Raw genomic sequence first — 23290 nt, 5'->3', positions numbered from 1 at the left:
TTAGAAATAAGGGCAAAATAGTTTCTGCTGGGTATTGAGGGGGGGGAGAGGGAGGGGGCGGAGTGGGTGGTAAGGGAGGGGGTGGGGGCAGTGGGGAGAAATGAACCAATCCTTGTATGCACATATGAATAATAAAAGAAAAATGAAAAAAAATAAATAAATAGGTAGTTTTTCCTCATGGGTACTACAGTGTTACCATGTTACCATGGAGGAAAGGGGGTTGGTATGAGTTAAATTGTGCCCTCAAAAAACATACATTGACTTTTAAAGTTCTAAGTAGCAAAAGGGATTCTAAAATTTGGTTGTTCAGATAAGTGATCTTAATCTGTTTCTTACAATATATGGGTTTATTAATAAATAAATTTTCATAAATTGTTATTGTATTAAAAAATTAAGATTGCTTTTTTCCTGGGTATTCATTAAAGTATAAGGCTAGTAAGAGTATTTCATTGGGAAAAGAAATAATTTTGTCCAAGTTCAAAAGTTTCATTTTGCAAAAAGTCTGAGGGTATATTTTTGAAAAAGAAAGTTAAAGGGGAGGAAAAATGCTTTTTAATAAGAAAAATTTTTGCAAAGTAAGTTTTTTCCTAAAAGATTGTTCCAAACAAAAGCAGGATAGAACAAAACCCAGAAGGCTCAGAACAAGTAGCAAAGGGTATGAGTAGATCTTAAGCATATAAAAGATGAAACTAATGAAAAGTTTATATGTGTATAATTAAGTTGACTATAATTTAGAGTTATCTAAGGATTTTCTGAAGTCAAGATTTAATACACTGATGCAAAACACCTAATTCTCTATGTCTATAACAATGAGGCTACTTTAAGAAAATTGTTTTGCTTTTAGTAACATTTGCAAGGAACTGGCTTAAAGGAAAGAATTTCTGTTTTATACTCCAAAGGAAAAAACTAAATTAACTTGTGTATATGACAGTTGTATAGCTATGATACTAATTGTTGCTAGCTACCCGTATGTTGTATGCATTTCAGTTCCCTAAGCATGTAAGTCTTCTAAAATGCAAAGCATAGGAAAACACTTTACCAAGCTGGTGTCCTCTAAATTAAAATTGTTAATGATGCCTGTTCCTTTGCAGGCTTGGGTTCAGGTGTTTCCAGTTGCAACAAGAACTTAATGGAATCCAGGTAAGCCCAGCCTACTAGCCACTTCTTCTAAATACCTTTGTTGTTTAAATTTGGCCAAAAGGGACTTGTTGGCACAGACTCCCACCTGACCTGTCACTCCCCTCCAATTTGGGATCAGATCAGGACATCCATCGGGACATCTCATCCCAGCAACAATGGACTGTTCAGAGACAAGCAGTTTAAAAGACAACTGTTTAGACAAGAGGGGAAGTTGTCAGGTTCCAAATGGAGTCACATGTGCCCACCTGTCCAAAGCCAAGAGGGTAGAAAGAAGTGGTCCACAAGCACGATTACCTGCTGCCCATGCCTGTCTATCTTCTAAATGGACAGGAATTTTTACCCTTGCTTTTCTATCACCTGCTATTTTTATAACTCTAGGAGAGATCCAGATATCCAGATGCTCCTTATTAAACCTCATATTAATGTCTTAACCAAGTTTGTTTCCTGGCTATAAAACCACAAATTATATAACTCAAGGGCTAATTCTACTAAACCCTGAGCATGGTTCCTCATCCTTAAACTAAATTATTGATGGTTATGATCTCCAAAAGGATATAACCCCTTCTCCAGGGGCCACTTGGATCATTCATGACCTGGGATCACAGCTGTCCTTATTGACAGAGAGCAAGGACAAGAAATTCCTGACCTACAACTATGCCTCATATCAGCAGAAAGTAGCCAAAGACTGATTTCAACTTCCCATTTCCTAAAAGACTTCAACATCTCTAGTCCTTAAGTGGGGAATGTTAGGAAACAGTTGGCCATGAGTAAAGGGAACCTGAAATGAAGATTCTTCAAGGTCTCTGAGAAAAAAACATTCAATTAAACTTTTCAACTCTTTTTTTTTAATTTTGGTGGCACTGGGGTTTGAACTCAGGGCCTCACACTTGCTAGGCAGCTGCTCTACCACTTGAGCCACTCCACTAGCCCCAAACTTTTCAAGTCTCAACAACCTTTGTTAAGATAAAAATAGCCTACCAAGGTCATGGGATGACACAAGATGTTTCTGAGTTTCTCATCCACCCTAAGGTGAGTCAACATCAAACAATTCCTGGAGCAATAGATATTTAACTTGACAAAACAAAGGGTGAAGACTATAAACTGTACCTTAAGGATCAGGTGGACCCAATAATAGTTTGTACATTATAAATTTGTAGACTTACCCTAGCCTCATGACCTTAACCATGACTTTAGCCTTGTGGCTGGTCCTAGGAAGGGACTTAATGCTCCACTTCACTTCCACTTCAATAATAACTTGTGTTGGAATAATAATAATTGTCATTCTTGTCCTCCCTTCTTGAAACAAGCCACTTTCACCACTGAAAGTGTCTCTATTCTAATAAAGTTTACTATAATATTATTGTTCTTACCCTAGGGATGACCCACTTTCAGTCTATTTTTTCCTAATAAACTGTGCTATTACTTTCACTACAATTCCATTCTTGCCTGAATTCTTCTCTCACCTGAGGACTGAGGTAGATAGCTGCACTGAATTTCCAGTAATAAGGTCAACCATGTTTATAAACTTTCATATGAGCTGTATTGTTTAATTCAGTTGGGATTTGGTGTTCTGTTAATAGAAACTAAAAATATTGTGTCTTTACTGGTAAGATAAGCCACACCTATCAAAGAATAAATGTCAAGTCTTAGATCTATAAAACAAACAAACAAAAAAGATATATTGAAACTCTAACCCCCAATATCTCAGAATGTATCGACCTTACCTGGAGGTAATGCCATTGAAGAAGTAATTGGTCAATATAAGGTCACACACGTCAAGGAGTAGTGAGATCACCAAGCCACCACCAGAAGGGCCAAGGAAGGATTTTGTGAAGCCTGTAGGGGAGATTTCCTGCTCCAGATTTCCCTGTTCTAGTCTCTAGAACTGTAGGAGAATAAAATTCTGTTGTTTTAAGTAACTGGTTTATGCCACTTGCTTCAACAGCCATAGAAGACTAACACAGGGGATAATGTAATGACAGAACTTACTGGGATTTTCCTAATCAATCTGCTGACAACATAAAAGCTCACCAGGTTGTACCATTTGTCCATTGCTTCCCTAGACAGCTCATACTCTATGGGAGTTTTCTCATAAAGATTTTCTAGAGTTGGCTTTCTAAATGTGAGGAAGACTAGAAAAAGAGAGGGAACATTTTATCTTTTGCCATTATAATTTTGGAATTAACAAACTAGAGAAGAAATCATGTGTGATTTTGTTGTTTTGGATTCTATACATGTTTTTGTCAGAGAAGTCTTTTGCTTTCTTGCAATGCTGGGTATCAAAGCCAGGGTCTCTAAATGAATGCTCTCCTACTGAGCTACATCTCCAGCCCTGTGTATGTTGTTCTAGCCTATTAGCATATTATTGGTTTTCATGATGCATGTGATATATTTTAGTTTTCTTTTATTTTCTTCTTCATATAAACATCTTCAATACCACTTTGTGATTCAGAGTTGTTTTGAAAATGTGCCTTATGCTGGAAGGTGAAAATATGGATTTCCTTACCAAAAAAAACCAAAAAACAAAACTAGAAACTGATTGCTTAGTTTAACAATTTATATATTATTTACGTCACTTGGAAAAAAATTACGTAGTAAGTAGAAATTCCTATATTTAATTAGAATCAGATAGCTTTTCCTTTTGCCAAAAATTTATATTATCTAACAGTAAAAGTAAAATCTTGACTCTCATTATTGTGTTATCATTAGATCTATAACTTAATTAAATAAGCACTGTTTATTTTATTTATTAATTTTATTTATTTATTGGAGTGTTGCACATGCTAACCTAATGCTGTACCACTGAGCTACATCCTTAGTCCATAAACATAATTGCATAAAGTTAAAAATTGAGACAGTAGCTGGGCATGGTGGCATATGCTTGTAATTCCAGCACAGGAAGTCTGAGGCAGGAGGATCACAAGTGTGAGGCCAGCCTAGGCTACATAGTAGAAGCCTGTTTAAAACAACCTACAGGAGGCTCATGCCTGTAATCCTAGCTACTCAGGAGGCAGAAATCAGGAGGATCAAGGTTTGAAGCTAGCCCAGGCAAATAGTCCGAGAGACCCTATCTTGAAAAACCCTTCACAACAAAAAAGGGCTGGTGGAGTGGCTGAAGGTGTAGGCCCTGAGTTTAGATCCCAGTACCACATACACAAACACACAAAAAACCTAAAACAACAATATCAAGCACAAAAACTAAATATATTTGAATCTGCATCTGTCACATTCTTTTGTTCATGGATATGACTGTTTTGTATAACTACTAAACAAATCTCTAAACTATATGAGGTGGTGTTACAACTCACTGTTTTAACCTAATTAATGTTTCCAGAGATATTATTGCTACCAGAAGTAATGGTCATTCTTTTTGAATAGAAAATTGATGGGAGAGCTTATAAAAACCTTGAATTTAGAAGTTGCAGAAATCCATTTCCAGTTAGAATTAGCTATGCTATATCAGAAGCTCTTAATATAAATATTATAAACATTTGACTTCTTGAATCACATTAGGCTACATATAAATGCTAGGAAGTATTTGTGTTAGTTACTTTTATTCTCACTGTAACCAAAAGACCTAACGTAAACATCCTAAGGAGGAAAGATTTTTTGACTCAGTTTCATTCAGTTCATGGTTGCTTGGCCTGGTGAACTTGGGCGGAATATCATGGCAGTGGGAGCACATAGCAGAGGATCTTTCTTACCTCATTATGGACAGGAGGAAGATAGAAAGAGACAGGAAGTGGCCAGGGACTAAATACCCCCAAGGAGTTGAACCTCCATCCCCCAGGACCTACTTTCTCCAATTATTTCTCTCCTCCTAAAATTTCCAGAATTTCTCAAAATAGCACAACCAGCTGGGGACCAAACCCCTAATACATGAGTCCATTTTGAGAGACACTTCGCATTCCAAAGCTACTGCATTGTGTTTTCCTTTTTTTTCTGGTTGTACTGGGGTTTGAACTCAGGGCCTCAAGTTTGCTAGGCACACACTCTTACCACCTAAGTCACTCTACCAGCCCTGCATTTTGCTTTGCATACTGTCTTGACATCATTTGTCTAAGTTGGCATCTCTGAAACTGGTTTGAAAAAACTTTTAAAATTTTCTTATATTTTTAATTTTGTGCTGATCAACAGATAGTGATCCTGGGTCCATTCCCAGGCAGGCATGCTTTTGGAGTTTTAAACCATGAGTTATTGTAGATTTGAAGTTACCCATCTGTGTTAGTTAGGTTTCTATTACTGTGACAAAATACCTGAGAAAAACAACTTGAAAGAGGACAGATTTATTTTGGGTCGCAGTTTCAGATGGTTCAGTACATGGCTAGTTGTCTCCATTGGTTTTAGGGTTGTGGTGAGGCAGAAACATCATGGCAGAAGAGAGTGATGGAAAAAAGCCGCTCACCATGTGGCAGCCTAGAAACAGAGAGAGGAAGGGGCAGAGACACGATGTAGCCCCAAAGACCTCCTCCACTCAACTAAGTCTCCCCTCCTAATTTCCATCACTTTCCAACAGTTCATCAAATTATGAACCCAGTAATGAGCTAATCCACTCATGATCTACTGATGAAGTCTGAGCCCTCATGATCCAATCACTTCCCCAAAGTCCCCCTTCTGAACATTGCTGTTTGGGGAACAAGTTTTCAACACATGAGCCTTTGGGGAACATTTCAGACTCAAACCATACACTTTGTATATTTATTTATTTATTACATATCTTCATTATGCTTTTGTTTTTGGTAAAAATATTGGATATTATGTTCTTCAAGATAAATCGTCTTGTATCAGTAAGACTTTTCATAGGAGTCAAGACATTTGCCTCCTCTTTGTATTGATTTTGAAATAAAAAAAAAGACAAAATGCTTCATCATTCAGTTATGAGTTTTGATAAATGCAGATTGTCAACATAAGAATTCTAAAGGTGTAATTGCTCATGATCTCAAAGGTCACAAATTTCCACCTCAAAAATATCACTTGAATGGACAGATTTTGCTTCAGTATCCTGGTGTGTATCTTCATTCTTCTTTCCTAATGAGCTTCAGGGAGTTGCTGTTTTTGCTGGTTTTAATACTACTTGAAATAGCAAAATATATTTACCTATTTTTGCAAACAGAAGTTTTTCTATTGAGAAATCCATTCTACGTGGTATGAAACATGACCCAGGTATCAGCTAGTCACAATCTCATAAACTGAGCATGGTGGTGTATACCTGTAATCCCAGTACTTGGGAGGCTGAGGCAGAAGATTCAGCTCAAGGCCAGCCTGAGTTACATAGCAAGACACTGTCTTTAAAAAAAAAAAAAAGTGTTTATCTACAAAGGCTGGTGTCCTTTTTTCTGGCCCATATAATATAAAAACATAAAAGCCAATGTGAGTAGGGTCAATGCGAAAAAGGTAATTTCAAAGGATGAAAGATGAGTATGTCTCTGGAGCATTACCTGGATTCCTGGATCCAAATGTGTTTATTATACATTATTTTTGCAATTACTAGTTAATACAGTGTTTCACTGAAACTAGTCTGAGTTTCTCCCTCCTATAATTAGAAGTCCTGAGTAACTATACTAAGGTCAGCCAATCAGTAATTATGATAAAGGTAGTTTGATAAGAATAGTTGATACCATGTAAGAGCATGGTAATTCATTTGACATTGGTGGTTATCCTAAAAGACCTATTAGGCAGAGAAAAGTCTGCAAGTTTTCTAATGCCAACTTAGAAGCAATGTAGTGAATTTCCAATGTTATGATTGGTGTCAAGCATTTTTTTCCTTAAAAAGATACATGAAATAACACCTTCAGTGGTGAAAAGAACACTGGATAGCTGCTTTTCCACTTTGCTAACAAGAAAACTCAACCTGCACATCTTCAACACACCTAGTTACAGAATCTGGAAGCTGTTTTCCATTCTCATCCTGTAATTCTTCCACTGTCACTTTTACTCCTTATATTAAGACCCGTGCATATTCTGGCTTAGTTTTGTGAACAAGGCTGACAGCACCTCTGTAAAACTGGTCATAAATGTGTAGTGTGTTCCTTTACAACGTAATTTGTACGTACATTTGGTAAAACATTATTGGAATATTCAATAGTAAGGCCCCTATGCAATTTGATAATCCATGTATAAATACTGAAAGAAAATACTGTGATTCCAAGTTCTACTATAAAACTGTTTTATAGTAAAGATAACTTACTGCTATCTTTGAAATTTAGAAAAATTGGTATTTTTCAACACGTCCTCTTGAAATACTGGAATGAGGATCCATCATAGGAAAAAACTGCTTTTTCAAAGTGAAATTAGCTATTTAATCTGATTCACACATAAGACTCAAATTTATATACATCTACTTAAGAGTTTTACAATTTGCCCATAACTTCATGTGCTAAATAAAACCAGGATTACTATTAAAAATTCCTTTAAGTCCTTAATAATTTTCTTTAGTACAAATTTTGAAACAGCTCTTATTCAGAGTGGTTGAAAAGTTTAATTGTAGTACTAAACAGTGTTTGCATGTGTGGTGAGTTACTAATACCAAGATTCAAATAAATCTCCAAGCAATTATACAAAAAAAAAAAAAAAAAACCACTTTATTTTCCACAAGGAAGAGCAATAGGAAAAACGAAATAAATTTCCCACATAGTTTTCTTAAAACAGCCTACAAGGACATATTCAGCACCAAATAAAAAAAAAAAAAGGAGAAATTACAAACAGCCATAGAATATAATCTATAAAGCAAACATTTAATATTGCACTTTGTTTTGCTAACATTTTGGATTTTACTATTCCTAATTGAAAAATCAGGAATCTATCTTGAATACTGGAATACAACTGTGAACCTCACATCTTATGTCAGGAATTGACCAATATCTAGAAAAAAGTAATGCCTCTGAACAAAAAAGTAAAGAAATACTTTAGTAAGGAAAATAAAACTTTATTTAATAAAGTTTCATAAATTTTAAAGTTTTATCACGTTTTGTGACCCAGTGCCAATGATGAGAATATTGGTCATTCTTGCTTAATGTTACTTGTAAGAGAATCTGGTAAGTATTCCAATGCTATGCATACCAGTAATTGCTCCCTAGTCAGTCAGACGTAAGAGAAAAGGGATTTCTGACAATCCCCTCCAACCAAAAATAAACCCACCAAATGCCCTTATGCCAAATACTCCATTAGCTTCTTTTGAGGGGGACATTCACAAAATGATTTAACAATAAAAAAATACTTCACCCCCATTTCCTTATTATCTAGTATTAATTTGCTACGGGAGCCCAAACCCTTTAACCGAATCACTTAAAACGCGATTCATTTTTACACTGGGCTTTCTTCACCCTGTCAGCATTATTTCAAACATGAAGTGTCTTCCATGTTTCTTAAAGGCCACTTATGGAAAAGCCTATTTTGTATGAAGCTTTAAGACAGTATTTAACCAGGTCAAGCACCAAGCCAGAGTTACTATTATTTTCAGCCACTTTATTAACTGTGGGGTTAAACGGCAAGATAGATGTGATACCCATTTCACACATATGTTGCAACATCAGAGGTGCTGATTTTCATTAAAAACACCAGAGCTGAAATCCTTTCAAAAAATAATCAGCCCACTCAGTACTTTGTGGAAAATGTAGTTTTAAATGTTATGAATGCTGGTATATTTGTTATGATCTAACCACAAATTATCTTAAAAAAATAAACTATCACTTATTGATGTGATTGTTCTTTATTTTACCTGTGTATACTGGAGTGACTTTGTGTTCAGTGAATTGTTTAGACAACGGAAAATATTTTTCATTTAAAAAAAAAAAACACACAGACACACACAAGCTATTCCCACTAAACACTAATGTTTGGAATTGTGAAGTTACATGCTTTTGGAATCAACTTGGGTTTTTAAACTCTGTGAAGCTTGCCTGAGTGGCACAGCAAATATATAAAGAGCTCACTCATCATAACCTTAACATACATCTTCCTGCTCATTAAAATATTCTGAACATCAGCAAAAATGATTTCCAACGTATGTGTTTTGGAGGTAATTAAGTAACTCTGTATAAAAATAAATGCACTTTCCCCAATGACTGGAAAACTTCCATTACTTTTAAAATAAAAATAATTTAAGAGCAATAGCTCATTTAACTCTTTGCTGGTGCCGGCCATACTGCCTTTACTTCATTCTTAGCTCTGCTAGTTTCTTCTGGTATGTAATGATAAAAAGGGGATGTGGGTGGGTTATCACTTTTGTGTATGTCCCATTTCCAAATTTCCCTCTCCCAAAGCCAACCAAAGAAACAAAAAAAATAATTCAACAGTGCAACAAAACACAAATAGCATTCCAACAGTTTGGCAAGTGATGCGTTCACCTGAGATTAAGTGATTTTAGGCAGTCAGTTAACAAAATGCTGCTTTGCTGTAATAGTAGAAAGGCAACAAATTCTCAAAAGAAACCAAGGTATACAATCTTGACAGTCTCTTATTAGCTTCCTCCTCTTATCTTTCCCCCCCCACACATCTGTTGCGTATCTACTACAGTAGGCTGCAAAACATACAGCAAAAGGATTGGCTTGAAGGCATTTGATGTTTGTAAATAAATCCACAATAGGATCCAAGCTGAAGAGGTGATACATGGTCAGCCTAGTAGGACAATTCTGAGCATGTGCACACGCAGGTAAAGTCCAGGCTATATTAAATAAAAAAAAAATGTCAGTGCGTTTTTTTCATGTAAAAGTTTTTTCAAAGCTTTCTTTTGTTCCTTGTTGTGCTGAACACAAACAAGTTTTAAAAGAGTATCAAGAGTCTGGCATAAATGGAGAAAAAAAAAAAAAAAAAGCTGTAGTGACATCGAACCGCACAATGTAAGCATTGAGCATGTGCAAATTTTCAAATCAAAAGAAGGAAATCATCCTTCTTTACAACATGGTGTCTTGACACATATGACCATAGGCTAAGAAGACTGCTCTTAGTATGTGCCAGTTTTAAAGGAGAAAAGCTTAGATCTTCAAGCATGTTGGAGCAGTCCCAGAATGTTGCAGTAGGCGTTTAAAGCATGATCACTGGTTGTTTCATGTGTTCGCCATTTTTCTGGGCAAAAGCAATTCCACTTCCTCTGAAAACGTGTCTCCAAGATACTTCTCTGTCCTCAGCCGGAAGAGATACAGTTCGGAACCCACATCAACTTGATTCAACCAAGTGTTCCTTCAACGAGAGGGGCAGGATGGTCTATCATCAGAAGACTGTTCAGGATTTGGATCAATCTAGAAATGAGAAAAAAAATGTAAGTTATTTGATAAGATCTAGGAAGAATGAATGGCAAATGACTGATTGTACTAGTTAGGAAGTGTAATAAAAAACTGTAATCAGAAAGCACACACAACATGTTAGCAAATTATAACCCATTATTCCCTTTCATATCTGAAATGTTGTGTGTAGATGAATGGGTGCGAGTAGTATCTACAAGGTGCCTGATACTAATAAAAAAAATGTCAGTGCGTTTTTTAGTATTTATTAGTATACCTGAATAGTTCACTTTCACAAAAGTTTTTAGTAAAACTTTTTCAGTTAAAGGATACTTTTTCTGAGCATTTATAATACACAATGGGGAACATATTCAAAGCAATGATCTCCTTTTGTTCCTGCATAAAAAAGTCACTCATCTCCTCCCTGGGCTTTGGGAACAATGAGGTTGTGTAAATAATGCTCTTGCTGTTTATGAGGGAACACTCAAGGGTGTAAAATCCCAGATGGGAAGGAAGATACAGGACATATCAGGAGTTAGATGTTGAACCCTAAACACTTGAGAGGCTTCCAGCTCCATATGGCTCAAAGTACTCTCACCTGCATATATATTTAGTATTTCAGCTGTTTTTGAGGTTTGAGGCGAATGAGCACAGAAAAGCAAATTTTTGAGTTTAGTTTCACTAAAAGATATTTTGGACAAGACCCATCCACTTGCACTAAAAGGTGGGGCAATCTAAAGTGCCTAAGAAGCTTTAGGTAAAACACATTTTTGAAGAAAAACAGCTAAATAACTTTTACTTAAAATCACACTTGGAACCATTTTAGGGTTTTATAATATCTTAAGTTCATTTTGAAGGGAGTCAGAATTTCTTGACAAAGTAGCTAAAAAGTGAATTTTATCTAGATTGTCATTCTTTTAAAATGCTCCCCTGGTCAGCCAGGAACCTCAAATCACATCAGAAATGAATGACTTCATAAACCAGACAGAAATGTCAGAATGAAAATGTAGTAACAAAATCTATAACAAGAGGCAAACTTTTACAATCTAACACAAACTTTTATGAACTGGAATAACAAGGTAGAAAAATGGACTTATCAAGAAACTGTAAGAACAGATTCTGAATATCCTATGATCAGCGAAGAGGATTTTCACATAATCACACCTAAAGGAAAATTGACTCTTTCAGTTAATGGTATTAAGAAAAGATCAGTCAGAAATGGTGGCATATGCATATAATCCCAGTTACGTGGGAAGGTGAGCTAGGAGGATCATAATTTGGGGGGTGTTTGTGTGTGTGGGGAAGAATTAGCCCCTATCTTCCTATCTCAAAAAACAAGCCAAGCATGGTAGCTCACACCCCTAATTCCAGCTACTTGGGAGGCATGGAGTTAAAGGATTGAGGTCTAAGACCACCCCAGATAAAACCACCAAATCCTATCTGAATCCTGTAACTAAAAGCAAAAAGGAGTGAGGGTGCAGGTCAAGTGGCAGAACAACAACAAAACAATTTGAAGATTTTTTTCACGTTTGAGGAAATTAAATATTGTAATACTTCATTGTAAAATAGTGCTGTACTACTCAGCAAACAAGCTAATTTATAATATTATCTTGTTATCAAAGTCAATTTCAAAGGTCTACTCTAGGTTCTAGTCATTATGAAAAATCCTGGAACTGTTAGATTTGTCTCCTACCTCCTTGCTTTCACTTATGCTGTTCTTCCTGCCTGAACTGTTAAAGGACTGATCATTCTTCAAGACTTAGCACTAATAGTCACCTTCTCCGAGAAGCCTTGCTGATTTCCAAGGCCCAACAAGCTGCTTCTCATGAGTGGTACACTCCTGACATTGCAAATGCAATTCACAACATTTATTGTTCTTATTAGTCTATAAGCTTCTGAATGCAAAGCTTACTGAGATCTGTGCTTAGCTGCCATCAATATTTAACCGTGTAGGAATGTTGCTTAAGTAGTTATTTGGAAATATGCTGTTTTCCCCTATGAGTAAGAATGTTAAAATATGCAAGAATTAGCCTGGTGCTTGTGGCTCATGCTTATAATTCTAGCTACCTACTAAGGAGGGAGAGATCAGGAGGATCTCGGTTCAAAGCCAGCCTGGGCAAAGTTAGTGAGACCCATCTCAAAAAACCCACCACAAAAAAGGGCTGGTAGAGTGACTCAGGGTGTAGGCCCTGAGTTCAAACACCAGTTCTGCAAGAAAAAAAAAAATGTGTATTTTTTCGAGGCAGGGTCTCACCATGTAGCCCAATCACAAACTCACAGTCCTTCTACCCCAATCTCCTGAATGCTGGGATTATGGGTGGGCAACACCACATCTGGCTTAAGATGTAACTGTATTTTTAAAAAGTCTGCAATGCTATTTTCTAAAAGATCTAGCATACTTCACTCACCTCTGAATAAAGAGGCGGAGGCAGGAACCGAAACTCCTGGATATATGCAAACAGTGGTCCTTGAAGTGCTCTCTCAAAGTCATCAGATGCACTCACTGGGGCAAGATTATTTCGCCTTTGTTCCTCTGTTACTACTTCTGCATAGCTTGGTGGTGCTGAAGGAAAAAGATACACGCAATTCGAACAGCACGTTCTTATGCATGTCAAAATACACAGAATAGTAGGTATTAAAAAGGAATGTCAGCACAAAATAGTAATTGGTGACTAAAACAGAAGACATATGATGTAAATTTAACATTGGGGCACATCTATTTTCTTTAGGGAAGGAAAAATATTTGTCTAGGGTCATCAAATACCAAAAGTAAAACAAAGTTCTTAATAGAAATAACAATGAATTAAGCTTAGATATGTATTATCAAATTACCTTCAGGTCTTTCTGGTAGGGATAAACCAAGCCAGTTCATATTCATGCTACACTGACTGCTTACACTCGAGGTTCTGCTACCAAATGGATGTAGAGGAATGGTACCAATCACAAGTGGCAAATTAAGAAATAAATCCATAGCTCCAGGAATATCCACATATACCTAAACATTGAAGAGACATTAAGTTTAGAATGTCAAGCATGATTTTCTTTTTAAAAAGAAATAACCCAGTTTAATATTAGATGAAGTCTTCATTTAATCTTTTTTATATACATGAAGTATTGAAAAACACTGTACATTTATATATACAGTAAAATTAAGAATCACAATTCAAACTATACAAAGATTCACATATACACATGTATGTACCATTATATATGGAATATAAGAATCAAATCCTGAAAGGGTGGTGGGGAAAGGAACTAACAGAATAACAAAGGGGCAAATTTGAAGCACACATCCCATCTATGGAATTATCAGAATTATCACTCATAGTACAATTAATGTATGCTAATAAAAGAAAAAAAAATCAAACCCTGGATGCAAGATAAAATTAGACCCTCATAACTTTAAGACAAAGCCCAAAACCTCAAATCTATACATACCATTAATGAATACTCCACTCGAATTATACTACAATCGAGAATCGAGGGTGAAACTGGTGGAATTTTCAACAACTTGCCATTCCATGTCTCTGTCTTTCCAGATGATAAGGATTCCCCACGCAAGTTAGCCACAAGCTGTTTTACTTCCTTCATTTTCCCTTTGGCATAGAAGGCCTGTGTTTGGTAAATGGCTGCCTTTGGCACCACCATTCGGGAAGAGCAATTCTCAATCTCAGCAAATATCTGAATTGATTCACCTAGAGAGGGAAAAAGTTGTATTTACTATTAAAAACAAAACAAAAACAATCAACATACAATACAGACTTGAAGTTTAATGTTATAAAGTTCAAAACCATGTAGACAAAATGCAGTCCTCCTTAGGTATAAGCAAGTAACTTGGTCATAAAAATGACCTAATCAGCCAGGCATTGGTGGCTCACACCTATAATTTTAGCTACTTGGGAAGCTGAAATTGGGAGGATCAAGGTTTGATATCAGCCCTGGCAAATAGTTCACAAGACTCCATCTCCAAAATAACAGAGCAAAATGGACTGGAGGGGTGGCTCAAGTGGTAGAGTGCCTGCTTTGTAAGTGTGAAGCCCTGAGTTCCAACCCAAGTCCCACAAAAAGAATACACTCCCCATTTATAGTAAATACATGAAAAAGAAAACTTCATTCTAATTTGTGAGAAGAAACTGGATAAGCACAACTTAAGTTATTTTACCAAAGAATACTGCATTATGTTTATATTTGGTACTAATATTCTAAGTTTCTACACAAAGACTTAGTAAAGAATGATTTTTTTTTTTTTTTTTTTTTGTGGGGATCAACCTTGTACATACCTGGGGTATAGCCCTTCCTTTCAATTTTGGCACTTAAGGATATTGGGCCTGAGGTACAGAACCAGCAACAGAGAGTCTTTTCTTTTGTGCCTGCTTGGGGTGACTGTAAGAAATAAATTTTGAGAGAAAGATCAATGTATGAATCGGTAAAATACCAGAATATTTTAAATTTTAAATTCAAGATTAGGATGTTATTTTTTTCCCTCCTGTACCTAAATAAATTTTGTTCTAACCAATGGCATCTGAATTATGTAAATTTCCATGTAATAAAGAAAAAAAGACAAAGGGCTTAACACCCTATTCCATAAACACAGCCTGAGTCCACTATTTGCATACACAAGCATACACAATAATCAACAATAAAAAACAAACAAACAAACAAAAACCCTTTCTAAATTGTATTTAAACTACCTTTAAGAAAAGATAGTGCAGAAAATGACTTGGTTTATGATCCTAAATGTTAACAACTTTGAGAATGTAAAAATCCATATGTAGAAAAGGAACTGTCCATTTTAAGGTTGCAACTCTTGTTTTAAAGATGTTACCATTTGCTTAAACCAAATAACGTTTTTGAAGTCACAATCAATCTTGTAAAATACAATTTAAAAAGATTAATTTAAAAAAGGAATTAAGGTTTTTTTCCCCTACAAAAGTGATGATTCCCTATCATTTGACAACTATCCCTAATTGGAATAATGCAACACAGTATGTATTTAGACTGTATTTTCAAGTAAGTGTTAGTCCTATAATGTTCCTCTTTCGTTACAATCATTCAGGGAACAGATCTTTGTTGTTGCTATCATATTCTGAGCAAGAGCTATTTCACACCACATACTGGTCTTTTTAAAAAATTTAAAGCCAGTACAACATAAAAATATTAACTTTTGTGCTCTTTACTGCATTAAAAATATGTTTATGAAGGGCTGGAGGCAAGGCTCATGTGGTAGATTGCCCGCCCTAGCAATAGCAAGCATGAAGCTTTTGATTTCAAACCCTAGCACCACAAAAAAAAAAAAAAAAAAAAAAAAAAGCTTATGGATTTAAAAAATAAAACTACTTTAAATTTATGAAGAATGTGTAATTTAGGTGATTATTGTTTAGTATTTATAATCCAAAAACAAAGAATGAAGAGTTCAGTCAATTCTTACCAGTAATGAAGGAGTGTTGATATCTATATGCTCAAAGACTGTAAATTCCTTCTTTAATTTTACTGGTAGAAGCCAAGGCCTGTGCAATTCGGCTTTCACCCAATAGCGCACACTGCCATGTCGGCCTTCGAATGAGGTAGCAAGTGGTCTGTGCAGAATATAAAGGTGAGTATATTAATCTTATACCTCTTTTCAAAAAATAGACAGTAGGTGAGAATAAAAGTGTTAATATATATTGTACTGTTCATGTACCCATGAGGTATCAAACGTATGACTTTTAAAAATTTCCAAAGGGATAAGTCAGTGGGGAAAAACCTTTTATTTCCAGATAACAGTAGATAATAGCAACAATTAAATGCTATGGATAATTTTGCTTTAAAAAGCCAGAAGAATGCAATCATTTCAAACTAAAAAGAAGCTACTCTTAAGCTGGTGACAAAATTACAAGATTTAATGAACAATTCTTGACAAAGTCAAAATATAATTTGAAAATAAAGTTAAAATGTTGTGACTACAAATATAGCTCAGTGGTAGAGAACCTGACTAGCATGCATGAGGCCCTGGGTTCAACTCCCAGTACTAGGAAAAAGAAAATCTTAAATAAGAGGATGAACAAATAATCAAGTTAAGAATGGCTTCACTAATTCTATTGAGAAATTATAGACATTGGTCAAACATTCAGACCAAATTCCCTACAACGCTCCACTTCTCATTAGCTAGGAGTTGTTACTTCTTTTTATAGCAACTAATTAAGCTCTAGAAAAGATCTAGAAGTTGTCAGTTTCAAAAATTTCACATTTCATAAATCTACTGAAATGCTGAAAAACTGCTCTTATATTTCTCAGTCTACACATGTTCTAATTCTCTTTTGGCTAGGCTTTCTAACTACTCTTCAAGGCTAAAAAAGAAAAATACTCCTATTGATCTGTATCAAAAGAATCAGAAATGCTTTTTAACTTGGCCAGATTTTCAGATGTTACTAATAACTAGTCTGTTTTTCAATATTTTATCAGAAAAGTATTTAATATTTAGCTATTTATAAGGTAGAGGGATCAGTTTAGATTGATACAAACACTGGCATTTTACAAATGATTTTATGAATTTTAAACTGCTACATTAATTTATCTAGCCCAAAGAAATAAAATGCAGTACTTCTAAAGCTTACACTTCATGCTAGGTTCTCTAGTTTATGTAAAATGACTTTGGTTTGCAGACAAATTATTAAAATACAATAGTCTGAAAAATAGGACTATGAATTATGTACATGTAACAACTCAAGTCTAGAGTTAACAAAACAAATATAGACTTATGTAATTTGGCACATAATAAATTCTTATGTAATCTCAGTTTATCCTACAGAACAATTAGTACAAATGCCAGTCTGCAGGTTTTAATATCAGTTAAAAGGCTTTTTTTTTTTTTTTTAAAGTTTGTACAATCTCTTCCAACAATGTTATTATGCTAAGAATGTACTAGATTCCAAGCTTTACTTAAGGTTATCTCTGGTGGGTGTCTGCTTTTTAGGTCCAGGTTAAAAGATCTTGTGTGATTTTTCCCAGTAGCTCTTTGCACAAAAGCTACTGAAAGTGTACCTAGAGAACATGAGTTGAGTGGGTAGTCTTCTGTACTTTCACCTTCTAAACTTACTGTTAATGAGTAGTACTAGCAGAAAAGGCGGAGTTGTTATAAACTAAAACCTGAAACTTGTTAGGTAGTACCTTTTCTGATGCTAATCAATAAAAAATGCTTCCTAGATGACTAGCATCCTCCAATTCCCAAGTAAATTAAATGAAATGGGTTATAAATCTCATTGATTTGGGGACAGAATACTAATAATTGAGCTCGCTTTCAATGGCTTTGCAACGCTAAATTAAAAAACAGCTTTTTATGTTCAATTTATTGTTTTCTTCTAGCAATTTTCTGTAGTGAAAAGGGTTTTTTTTTAAATAAAAAATTTAAATTTGGAGTATTTAATTTTAATAAGATTGCTTTTGACCATATGGATGTTTATGAAAAATGTCTATTAGTTCTGATACTTACGTCTGTGGAAGCTCGAAGCTGAATGCATATTCATGCCTTCCTGAATGAATAGTGTTGAAGCCTTCTTCAGAATTATCATCATCTAAAACAAACAAAAAGAAAACAAAAAACTTGTTATGAAATGTCTACACACCCAGGGTGGCAAACTGTAAAGATGGTCTGCGATGAGTAAGGCCACGGGCCTTGGAGTCTTACACATCTCAGGTCCAACTCCAACTCCCTCAAATAAAAATCCCACTCATCAGTGGCTTCATCTGCAAAATGGGGCAACACTTAATACTGCTTAGGTTTCTTTCAAAAAGGGCTCAAACAGTAAAAAACAAAAAGCTGTGTCTAAATACAGCAGACGCAACAAAAGCTTCAAGTCTCAAATCAAACTTACTTTTGTCACCAACTACTTAATTAAAAATCATAAAGACTCCAACGACTAAAATGAAAGCTTCATGTGAAAAATTTGTACCACTCTCAACTTGGGGAAAATACTGACTTACTGAATATGCACGTCACGATTTCAAAACCAACTTTGTCAAAAATGTCGGCGTTAAAAAAAAAAATAAGGAACAGTGATTTTTAACGTCAGTTTCACAGCTAAAAACAATTCCTCCTTAACCCAGCGCTGAGCTCGTCCTGACACCAGTTAGCATTTGCATTCACACAAAGTGTACTTCATTTAACTACAGACGGCAGCATTTAAAACGCGCCCACTTGCAAGGACACACTGTTGTGCAACTCCCTGCAAAAGTGGGTCTCATTAGCTCCCAGTTGGTAAAAAAATATTCTAACCCTTTTCTTTTGGTCAGACGCATTATCTTTTCTAAATGCCATGAAAAATAAATATTCGCAGAAAATGTGGAGAGGGCTTAATATAAAATGGCTCTTTTAGTTTCCTAACCAGGCAACACAATGACACAAATGACTGATTTGCTCATTGCTGGGCACCGGAGAAGAAAACGTGAGGTTATTTCACATTCCGTCACCGAAATACTGAAAATTCACCAAAAAAAAAACGGGACGCTTCCCTGACATCCAAGGACAGAAAAAGCACTTAGGTCAACACTTTCATCCAGAAATTATGGTGACTCGCTTATTTCTGAGTACTGTCTTTCTTGTTCCCGAGAGAAACGGCCCGAACGGGTGCCAGCGCCGACAGCGGCGGGCGAGCTGGGGGCCGTTTGCGGGCGCGCCGCTCCTGGGCGCCCCAACTTTGCGGTCCCCTCCCTTTCTTCCTCCAGCTCCCTTTTTGTGCCAGCTCAGCAGTCTCATTGAGGCGAGCCGCCGCGGCCGCGCCGTGGTAAACAAGTGCCTGGCTGTCAATCAAGAACTAGACTGGAGCAGGAGAGGACCGGCCTAAACCGGCGCGAGCAGATCCCAGCCGGCCCGCCCGCGCGCCGCCGCCGCCGCCGCGCGGCCCGCTATACATACGGCATACGTCGCGCGGCGCTCGCGCCCGCGCCCGCGCAGCCTAGCCTGCTGGCCGGGGGGCGGGGCAATCGCGCCGCCGCGCTTCCGCTTTCCACGCCCCAGCCGGCGACCGGTTCGATCTGGCTCGGGCCACCCAGACACCTTTCCAGTCACCGCGAGGGAGAATGGTGGCAGAGAAGTCAAGGGGGGGGCCATAGTCACTCCCTCCCGCCCGCCCAGCCAAAGCCCCCTACCCTCGGGTCATAACAAGGTAGCCAGTCTGCTAACTGGACAGGTTGGCATGCATGCTTTGTTTCAGCCAAGAGGGACATAGACTACATAAGCCACCTGACCCCTATCGAGAACATGGGGTCCTGCGCCCCTCTTCAGCCACCTTCCCCCATTGAGATTTTTAGGCGAAGTTGCGTTGCGTTCAGGGCTGTTAGGCACCTGTAAGGCCGGCAGAAGCTCCAGCCAGTAACACACTTAAAACCTGAACTTGTTTTTTTGGCGCCTGAAGTAGGCCCGAGTGAAGGGCGACAGGACATGATGGGACGCGAACCCCGAACACTCAAGGGGTTCGGTCACGGACCCGAGCTGGGGCGGAGGCGGCGGCCCTGGAGGGACCTTTACCGGCGCACGCCGGTTCCAAGCCTCGCCCCAGTCAGCGCGAGCCCACTCTCCCCACCCGCCCGTGCCCAATCCAATCAGTGCCTGGCATCGCCTTAGCAACAGGCTAACAAACCCAGCTCCGCCTATCGGGGGCCGCCTGGGGCGGGGCCTCAGTTACCAGGGTAGTTTGAGAGCTCCCACTTTCAAGTCATTGAAACTATTCCAAGCTCAAGAGCTCGTCCACGCGTTGCAGGGGATTTGGGGTGTGGGGGGAGGCATCTCGTGGGGTGCAGGGCAGTTAATGAAACCGTGGTGCAACTAACGAAATTATGTTTATCCCCACAACTCATTGTTCTACTTTTCCCCATTACAAGTCTCAACTCCTTAAGCAAAAACCTTTGTTTCTTCGCACCCATTTTGTAAAAGGCTGCAATGTCTAGAAAAGGTTCAGCATACAAACTCCTGTGTCTGCTTTTCAACAAATAACAGCATTGTCGCTAGGCACTTACATTTCCCGTCTGCGCTAGTGCTTGGAGAGGTTAACTACAAATCATTTCAGGATGCGAAGCACCTCTGAGTAACTACAAAAACCCTACCAAAGTATTGGCTTTACCCTAATATTAAAAAAAAAATTGATGCATTCATGCTATTAAAGCATCCTTCATTTCTCACTTGCCTTAGTTCAATTAGGACTTCCCCAAGATGTGCATTTTATTAAAGGCAAAGCCTTCCTCTATTCTTTCTGAAAAACTGTCGACATTTGCACTAAACACTGCATTAAAAAGAAGCAGCACAAATTACATAACCAGTTTTAACATTATATTCTTCTTGGGCTAGGAATTAAGTCATCGCCACCACCTGACGCGTGTAACCAATCTGCTGAGAGCAGAACAAGCGCCCCTCCTCACCACCCCCCAGAACTGGTCCGAAACAGGATTGAACCGCTTCTAACAAAGGGTGGAAACTTAGAAAAACAAGCTTAAGAGTCTCCTATATTTCCACAATGTAACCATTTAAACAATAGATTGGAAATCTCAGGACCCCTTCTCCCTTTGACAATGCTTTATCTCCCTCTTTTAACCAAAAACCAAGCCTAAGGTGCAGCATACTTTTCAATTCCATCTGACTGGCATGGGATTCATTGAATGCACATTCCAAAGTTAGACATGATGCTCGGGAGAGAAAAATGACCCCGAATGGCTTCTGAAAATGACTTAATTCTTAACACAGCGACAGATACTGTCCTTTAAAATAAAGAATGCTTGGTGTACATATTTAAAGGTATTGTTAAGAATGGGGGAAAACACGTGGGGTGTTGATACCATATGTCAAAATAAGCCACTGCAACCCTTGATCAAAGAACAATGATCAAGACTTTTGCATGTGAATATTAAAATGAAACATCTTTTAACCTTCTTAAAATGTTACTCCTCGTCACACCCTAGCCCATTTTTAGATTCAAGGTTGTAAAATAAAAGGGGAAAAAAATCTAATACTGGACTGCAGCTTTTAGCGATCCATTCGAAAACACGTTAGTAAAATTAACGAATCGTATTTGAGCTGAATTTGCAAGTAAGGTGCAAATGGATTGCAAGTGCGTGTGGCACACAGCAAGCCGGGCAGCGGTAGTTGAGTAAGTGCAGTTTGCAGTCACTTTGCAGATGCCTCAGCACCACTGAACGTCAAGGGGAAGCCAAGCCTTCCAACTTTGCTAACCTTTATCCAACTGTGTGCTAAGCTCCGCTTTGAATCACAGCAAACGAGAAAAGCAAAAATGTCCTTTTCCGAAGAAAACGAGTCTCTCTCTCTCACACTCACACACAACTTACCTCTCTCGTGCCCAATGAGGATGTCTTTATGGTTGAAATATTCTACTTCTTCAGTGTAATTCTGTGTGTAGGCAGTGTTGGAGCCGGCGTTTCTAGATTCAGTCCAGCGTACTTTCGCATGTCCTCTTGCATGAATTTTAAGAGATTTCACTCTGATTTCCCCAGTTACTTCTAAATTCACCCTTCCTGAGACAGTATCCCCACTAGAATACACAGGGACATTGCTGTCATTAAGACAGTCAAAGCTTATTGTCAAACTCTTCACCTTTCCCAGCACCATGATTTTAACAAAAATCTATAAAAATATAATGTAAGACCAAAAAAAAAAGTCAAGACCGCATATAAAATGTGATCTTCACTAACACTGATCGGTGTCTTTGCCGTGCAAAACTCTTGCAGGCAGGACCAGTGATTCTCTACAAATAGTTCATTGAGATTTCTTAAAAAGTCAAGGCAGCAGGGAGGCTGCTGCGCGCTCCTGCTCGTCTCAGTGGTCTCCTTACAAAGACGGGCGGCTGGAGGCTGCCAGCTCACTTTAAGAGCAGCTTTGTGAAAAACAACCCCCGTGCGCACGCGCACGCCGCGGCTGCGCTCCGCCCTCCCAGCGCGTCCCCGCCCGCGCCCGCGCACACAGGCGCACGCACGCGCTCGCACGCACGTCCGTCGCTCGCTCGCTCGCTCGCGGGTTGCAGTAGGTGTGGGGCTGGGGGAAGAAGACAGTGCGCGTTCGGGAGGCTCAGCCTGACTCCTCTTCATTGCGGGCTCCGATTGGTAGGCAGGCTACCGTAAACCCTCGACGTGCTGCCTGAGCCCTTACCGAGCACCCTCTAATAGAGAATGGCACCAGGGACGCCTGGCGACCAGGCTGGGCGGATACCGGAGCCTGGGAAGGGTTCCCTGCGGGGTGACCGGCCGAAGCGTGCGCTCCGTGGCTCTGGCGCGCTGCCTGGGTGCTCGGAGGAAGAGCGATGCGTGAAGACGCGGGGGAAGGGGAGGAACCGGTTGGGCAAGCGCTGGTGGCTGGGCCGCAGCTCACGGATTTCAAAAGAAAGCGTATATAAGAAGCATACAAGAAATACTGTTCATAGACAAGAGCGTTCCTGGCTGGGATTTAAAAAACCAACAAAAACCCCCAGTGCTTTGGAGGCCGGGTGGAATTGAACCCAGCCCAGGCCAAAGGAGCCTTGAAACAGTACCAGCAAGGAAGAGCAGCAGTCTACGTTAACCATCAGGCTTTGCCCTGTCCTTCATCTCTTAGATAGCACCAAAACCAAAACAACTAAGTTGTTTCCATGATGACACCGGGGAAAGGCTTGACCGCTTCCTGCAAGGAAGGAAAGAAGAAAAAGTAGTTTTTCAGGCCACCACCTACGGCTAGATTGACAGGGCATGGCATGATTATAACTCCAGTGTCCACAGGAGAAAGAGTAGAGTCCCTCTCCCCACCCCCCAAAAACATGCCACTTGTGAGAGGCAGTATGACATGCTGGTTTAGCTGACATATTGTTTACAACGGAATAAGAAAGTCTTTGTTAGGCTTTAGTGACGCACAATCTGATGGCTTTGAAGAATGGTTTGGTATATAAATGGGGCTTAGTTATGTAAAGTTTTATTTAAAATTT

The 23290-nt window shown here is 38.4% G+C and overlaps 1 protein-coding gene across 2 annotated transcripts; it reads right to left on the bottom strand.

Moving 5' to 3' along the window:
- Window positions 1-7704: 7704 nt before the first annotated feature.
- On the bottom strand, window positions 7705-22182 carry Arrdc3 (arrestin domain containing 3). Of its 2 annotated transcripts, XM_020182820.2 has the most exons (8): window positions 21669-22182; window positions 17827-17908; window positions 15787-15934; window positions 14639-14741; window positions 13797-14053; window positions 13191-13353; window positions 12767-12921; window positions 7705-10376 (listed from the first exon to the last, which is right to left on the bottom strand). In XM_020182820.2, the coding sequence occupies exons 1-8, from the start codon at window positions 21946-21948 to the stop codon at window positions 10320-10322; spliced, it is 1245 nt and encodes a 414-aa protein (XP_020038409.1). In that variant the 5' UTR covers window positions 21949-22182; the 3' UTR covers window positions 7705-10319. The 2 variants fall into 2 exon arrangements, with proteins under 2 accessions (XP_020038409.1, XP_020038410.1); XM_020182821.2 differs by lacking the exon at window positions 15787-15934 and having other exon boundaries at window positions 21669-21698.
- Between the last annotated feature and the right edge of the window lie 1108 nt (window positions 22183-23290).

The sequence above is a fragment of the Castor canadensis genome, chromosome 6 (assembly GCF_047511655.1).
Source record: "Castor canadensis chromosome 6, mCasCan1.hap1v2, whole genome shotgun sequence".
NCBI lineage: Eukaryota > Metazoa > Chordata > Mammalia > Rodentia > Castoridae > Castor > Castor canadensis.
Note: the sequence above shows the minus strand (reverse complement) of the source record. Positions and strands in the feature narration are given on the sequence as shown.

Excerpts from the sequence above, each read along its gene's own strand:
- Arrdc3 (XM_020182820.2), bottom strand. The coding sequence starts at position 21,948 with ATGGTGCTGGGAAAGGTGAAGAGTTTGACAATAAGCTTTGACTGTCTT. Across the intron at positions 15,935-17,826 it reads AGCTTCGAGCTTCCACAGAC|ACCACTTGCTACCTCATTCG; the intron begins GTAAGTATCAGA and ends TATTCTGCACAG. Across the intron at positions 14,054-14,638 it reads AAGGAAGGGCTATACCCCAG|GTGAATCAATTCAGATATTT; the intron begins GTATGTACAAGG and ends TTCCCTCTCTAG.